The sequence below is a fragment of the Cavia porcellus genome, unplaced genomic scaffold, assembly GCF_034190915.1.
Source record: "Cavia porcellus strain 051 isolate PalLab524CR breed Dunkin Hartley unplaced genomic scaffold, mCavPor4.1 scaffold_5, whole genome shotgun sequence".
Classification (NCBI taxonomy): domain Eukaryota; kingdom Metazoa; phylum Chordata; class Mammalia; order Rodentia; family Caviidae; genus Cavia; species Cavia porcellus.
Window position 1 is genome coordinate 30,068,846 of NW_026947488.1, and position 6,295 is coordinate 30,075,140.

The following is a 6,295-nucleotide window of genomic DNA, read 5'->3' on the forward strand; positions in this document are numbered from 1 at the left end:
GCCCGCACAGATCCCGGACTCGCGCGCCCAAGCTTTCTCTAAGCGCGCCGGCCGGAGGCGTGGCGGCTCGGCCTCTTACGTACTCTTGGAAGGGCATAGGGCGCGAAAGCCTGCGACTCGAGTCGTAGTGTACATGGCCTCAAGGTTTCATCTTCTGACAGTGGGTGTCTTTCCTTTCTAGGCTCCTGTGCCCCCCTTTCCTCTCTATGAAGGTTCAGAAGTATTAAGTCCTTACGTGGCCAGACCCTGTAAAAGGCAGAGGTTATGACACAATGAGCCTGTCCTTCTGAGAATCTTCAATCTTGATTGTCCCAAGTTGTCTTCTAGGATGTTCCAAAAGATGTCCTCAGAAGAGAAAAGGGGCGAGAATCCTTACCTGGAGACAGGTGTCACTGAATAAGCTAATAGACAAAGGCCACGCAGAACTAGTACAAGTTTTGACAGCCAGATGGGAAGCAAGCTCGGCGACCTCCCTACCCCCACCCCACTTCCCTCCAGCCCCCAACCTAAGAAAAGAAACCGATCTCATCCATCTCCCCCAATCCCAGGCGCGAGACCGCTAAACCCGCAGCCCGAGTCCCGCCCCGCTCCGGCGGCTAGCGATTGGGAGATGCAAATACGGGGTTCTCTGCCCAGCAACGGATGACGCGTCGCCCGAACGCGAGGCGTGGCCCGGCCGCAGCCCAGGCGGGCACCTCGGTGTTTACACGGGGCGGCCCCGCGCGCGCTGCAGCGGCCCGCAGACGGTGAGGGGGAGGTGTGGCGCGCGCACCGGCGGGGCCGCGCGGGGAGAAAGAGACTAGAAGACGGCGGCGGCGGCGGCGGTGGGGCGGGGAGAGGCGCGCGCGGGCCGTGGCGAAGCTCGAGGCTGCAAGAAGCGCACGGGAGGCGCGACTCCTCCGCCCGCGTACAACAATGTGTGGCGTGCGGCAGGGCGCAACTTGTCCGGGCCGACGGGACCGCACAGAGCCCGCCTGAGACCGCGCCGCTAACCTCCCCCAGCCGTCCGTTGGGCCCGAGCGCCCAGCTCCTCGCTCCCTAGCTCACGGGGGCCGGGCTGAGCCGCGGGGCGGGGCCGCCCCTCCGTCGCCGCTGCCTCCTCCCCCACCCCCAGCCGCGGAGGATGCGGACGGCCCCCGGCGGCGTCTAGCGGCCCGGGGCCCAGGCGCGATGGTGCAGCAGCGGGGCGCGCGGGCCAAGCGGGACAGCGGGCCGCCGCCCCCGGGGCCCGGGCCAACAGAGGAGGGGGCGCGCGAACCCGGCTGGTGCAAGACGCCGAGCGGCCACATCAAGAGGCCGATGAACGCATTCATGGTGTGGTCCCAGCACGAACGGCGGAAGATCATGGACCAGTGGCCCGACATGCACAACGCCGAGATCTCCAAGCGCCTGGGCCGCCGCTGGCAGCTGCTGCAGGACTCGGAGAAGATCCCGTTCGTGCGGGAGGCGGAGCGGCTGCGCCTCAAGCACATGGCGGATTACCCGGACTACAAGTACCGGCCGCGCAAAAAGAGCAAGGGGGCGCCCGCCAAGGCGCGGCCCCGCCCCCCCGGCGGCGGTGGCAGCCGGCTCAAGTCCGGGCCGCAGCTGCCCGGCCGCGGGGCCCGCCGGGCGACAGGAGGGCCTTTGGGGGGCGGCGCGGCGCCGCCCGAGGACGACGATGATGATGACGACGAGGAGCTGCTGGAAGTGCGCCTGGTGGAGACCCCCGGACGGGAGCTGTGGCGGATGGTCCCAGCGGGGCGGGCCGCCCGGGGAACGGTGGAGCGCACCCAGGGGCCGTCGGGTGAGGGGGCGACCGCCCCCGCGGCCTCCCCGACCCCGTCGGAGGACGAGGAGCTGGAGGAGGACGAGGAGGCGGCAGCGGCGGAGGAAGGCGAGGAGACGGTGGCGTCGGGGGAGGAACCGCTGGGCTTTCTATCCAGGCAGCCCCCAGGCCCCACAGGCCTGGACTGCAGCGCCCTAGACCGCGACCCAGACCTGCCCCCCGCCTCGGGCACGTCACACTTCGAGTTCCCGGACTACTGCACTCCCGAGGTCACTGAGATGATCGCGGGGGACTGGCGCCCGTCTAGCATCGCCGACCTGGTTTTCACCTACTGAGCCCACCGTCAGCGGGGCGCACACGCCCCCAAACCAGCTGTTTACATACAGGAATCAGGTATTGGGGCCCCTCGGAGGCCGAGGCTGGCACCCCATCTCCCGCGCAGCCTCTCCCCTCCTAGTCGTGCCCATCCTCCCCCCCTTGGATCCAGACATGCCCCTCCCCCGCGGACACACCCCAAGGCAACCCAACCCCCAGCCTTTCCCTGACAGCCAAGCCCCTCCCCATTTTGACCCCTCCCGCACAGCCACCAGCAGCCAGCCCCCCTCCGGTACACCTCCCTTCTCCCTTACCGACCTGCACCCCTCCCCCACCTTGCACACACCCCTCCTCATGGCCGGAGGGCACACCCCCTCCCTTGCTCTCGAATCTCTACGCCCTTGCCTAGCTTGCCTACTTGGATTGGGGGCAATGCGGCCCCACGCACTCCTCGTAGGCCCCACCTCCTCCCGGGGGTGGGGCGCGCTCCTTCACCCCTGGAGCACTAGGGCCCGCCCCTTCTCTTGGGCCCACCCCCTCCTTGCGCATGCTTAGTGCTGCTTGGGAGGAGGGGGCTGATCCCTGGCCTGCTGCCCGTTTCTGAGGCCTGTGCAGAGGAGGACAGGGGCAAGTGTGGAGCGTTCCTGAGAAACCCTTTGATCCCAGAGCCTTTGGCTTTCTCTCTACCCGACGGGGCGTCACTGCCTTAATGGGAGGAGCACTTACAAGGGAGAGAAAGAAATTAGGTAGTCCACAAGAGGTGGCAGGGGCTTGGACTCGCCAAGTGGCATAGATTTTCTTCTCTGGTGAGATTGCCCATGTCCACTACCTTCCCAACTGTGTGACTGCCGTTACAGTTTATCTTGGTCCGCAGAAACGGAACGACCCTTTCTTTCCTCAACTGGGAATTTCGAGGAACCGCTTTCTCTGGAAATCCACCAAAGAGGAAGGGATTGACCAAGAAAATTTAGAAGATACCTACAATCTGATTAGGGACAGGATCCCTGCTGCTCCCACCCCCACCAGGGGAAGCGCCCTATCATCTCAGGGCACCCTTCCAGCTTGGGCTCCTCCCTAAGCCCACCATCCCTTTCTTTCTTATCACCCAGTCCACCCTCAACCACCGTTGCAGTATTCAGTGGAAGAAACTGAGGCACGTTGGTGCTAGGGAGTCGGGAGTGAGACAGGATAGTAGATGGGTGGTAGGAAGGAGCCCAAGTGTAACAGTGGTTTGAGAGAGACCACATACGGGCAGGGGAGACAATGTGTTGTAGAGTGGAGGTGAGCTGCTGTTTGCACCTCAGTTTTTCCACGGGAGAAATGGAAGGAATGCTGTTAGAAGGAAAATGTGTCCGGTTCAGGGTGCTTGAAACTCTGTCCTCCTGCTGCCCCCTCAGCCCAGCTCTCTGCTGGAGCCCCGCCCCTCCGGCCTCCCCACATCCCCCCTGCCCTCACTACCTGTATCACCGGCGTGTGTTCACCTCCGGGTGGCTCACACACTCTCATTCACACACACAAATCTCAGGAACAAACGGTCCCAGAGTCCTCCCGGACCCCTGCCTGGGTCTCTACAGGTCTCTGCCCCACGCGTTCCCTTCGCTGACAAAGCCACCAGCTGCCTCTTTTAAGCTTGGTGCTCCGGCTCTAGGCCTTTCTTGCGCTCTTTCTCTCTCTCTCTCTCTCTTTTTTTTAAAGAAAACGTAACAAAACAAAAAGACAATGAAAAACCCAGAAAATGTCATGTGAGTGAAGAGATGTCACTGTCTGTGGTCTTGGAGAACTAGTCTAGTAGCTGAGGGGAGGGGTCCCTCTGTCTGGGGCACTGGCACCCACAGCAGGACTTCTGCCAGTCTGATGCCAGGACTGAATAAAGTGTATTTGCCCCGACCTTGCCCTGTGGTTCTGCATGTCTGTGCTTTTCTTCAACCCTCCCCCAACAGATTGCCAGATTTAAGTCCACAGGACTTAAGCTATGCAGGAAGAGCTAGCTGTCTGGGGACCAGTACCTAGCCTGTGTGGACCTGTGTCCTTTTGTCTCAGGACTCCCTGCTCTCACTGAGGGTAGCAGATTCCTCCCCTGCTGAGGCCAGGCAGGTAACAAGAATGAGTGAATACTGGTTTCGTGACCCAGTTCAAGGGTGGCAACTACCTACCTGCAGCCAGTTGTGACCCTGTGGGAATTTGGTCCAGGGTGGCCAGATGGCCAGATTTTTTTAAGAGAAGCTGGAAACATTGCTGTTTCTGAGTCATCGTAATTTCAAAATGAAAGCTGACTCAAATATTTTTAAACCTCTGAGCCAAGTGAAGCAGGTGTGTGGGCAGGTCAGCCCCAAGAGGGTTAGTTTGATCCTGCCCTAAATGAATATTAAAAAGCAGGGTAGGGCCACACTGCCCAAAGCCTAGCTCCTTTTCTGAGCACCTATGTGACCTTAAGCAAATTAACTTCATCCCAATTCTTCTTTCTGAATGTGTCACATGAGGATAAGAAGGAAAACTTTGTTCTGGACCAAGTATTTGACATGGTGTCCCATAGATTCGTTCTTCCTCCATTGTCTGTGAAGGAAGCTGAGGGTCAGGATCTTGGTCCTGTCTGCTGCTGAAGTGCTGCTCAGGTGCTGTCCTACCTCCCTTTGCCAGCCTACAGGTAGGGCACACATTGGCCTGCAGTGTAGACTGCATGACCAAAAAGTAGCAGAAGCCACAGTTCCTCTCTGTAAGGTTGATCCTCCGCCCTCCTGAAGTGACTGGTGTTGTCTCAGAAACAAATCAGGGCTTTCCCTCCTTTGCTCCCCACACTCCTGCCCCAAATTTATTCACCAGATTGAGTAAATCCCTATACTCAGATAAAGCCCCTTCTCTAAGAGCAAAGGCTACGTGCTTCCTTTCAGCCCCTAGTGAAAAGCAAACTGGGAAACTCCTGTAAGAAGAAGTGGTGTTAAGGCATGGAAGGCAGTGCTGTGCACATGCAGGAGGCTCTCCTAGCAAGGGCTTCAGACCACTGATGGCCTTGCCATCAGCTCCTCAGGGTTGGAGAGCAGCTCACTGAAGTCACATCTGCCCCAGCAGCCTGCCCTGGTGGCTGAGCCAAGCATGGGATGCACACCTGGCCTTTTGTACGGTGCTGCCTGTGTACCTCAGACCAGCCAGGGCATTGTCAGGCCTGCAGCACGGTTTAACCTCTTCCTGTGCCCAGTCCTGCTATCTCTTCTTTTCACAGGTGTTGTCCCTAATAAACATCTTGCACCTGCAACTCAATCTCTGTGTCTGCTTCTGGAAAACTGTGAACATCAGAGGATCAGAGGGAGTGGGGTCACTGGCTCAGTGGTGGCGACCAGATACCTTAGATATTCCCAAGTCTCAAGTTTTCATTTTACCAGCACCCATCAGCATCACCCAGGGGCCAGCCCCTTTCACACTCCCACCAGAGCTACAGCTGAGCCCCAAGGACACTCCAGAGTGGGCTTTCACTACCCTGACCCGTGGGGGAAGGGTGCATAATCACAAGTGCCAGTACAAGGTGACTGAGACGGAGGGAGACGGGATGTAGAGCCATTGGCAAGATGCCTCTCTTGCTGTGGTTCCTTGTGCCACAGGTGCATGTGCATGGGTGTGGGTGTTTTACTGAGAATCAAACCCAGAGGTCCAAAGGCCTTTTTGTTTTTGGATGCAGGGTCTCTAAATTGCACAGGCTTGGTTTAGACTTGTCTGCCTGCCTCAGCCTCCTAAGTAGCTGCACATAGAAGCCTCACCTCTTCCACTTCAGATGTCCCGAAAAGGCAAGGAAAACACCTGCCTGTAAGGACTCTGAGGACACCTAGTGGCCAAGAGGAGTAGAAAGCAAGTTCTGTGCAGGTGGAGTAGGGGATGGCGGCAGGAAGGACTTCCACTCCAGTGTCCCCATTCACACAGTCACCCACTCGCTGCTGAGCCGTGTCTTATGCCTGGGCAGCTGAAGCCTCTTGGTTCCAAGGCTGTGAGAACACCCATGCACTGATTTACTGGTTATCCATCATTGGGCAGTGAAGTGCCTCCAATGTAGTATGGTTTACCGCTTCCCAGCCAACGCAGGGCAGGCATCCTGGTGCTGTGAGCTGCTCAGGACCTCAGGGCAGCAAGTGAGGTGTCGACCTGTGTGCCCCTGCCCCTCGACGCTCAGTGTCTTTCTCAGATGCACGTGGCTGCAGGTGATTCCATTCCATGTGGCTCTGCGAC

General features: G+C 59.2%; 1 protein-coding gene across 1 annotated transcript; it reads left to right on the forward strand.

Annotated features, from left to right (window-relative positions):
* Window positions 1–210: 210 nt before the first annotated feature.
* Sox12 (SRY-box transcription factor 12) lies at window positions 211–3,971 on the forward strand. The gene has a single exon (XM_005006555.3). The coding sequence runs from the start codon at window positions 1,171–1,173 to the stop codon at window positions 2,101–2,103; it is 933 nt and encodes a 310-aa protein (XP_005006612.1). The 5' UTR covers window positions 211–1,170; the 3' UTR covers window positions 2,104–3,971.
* The last annotated feature ends 2,324 nt before the right edge of the window (window positions 3,972–6,295 follow it).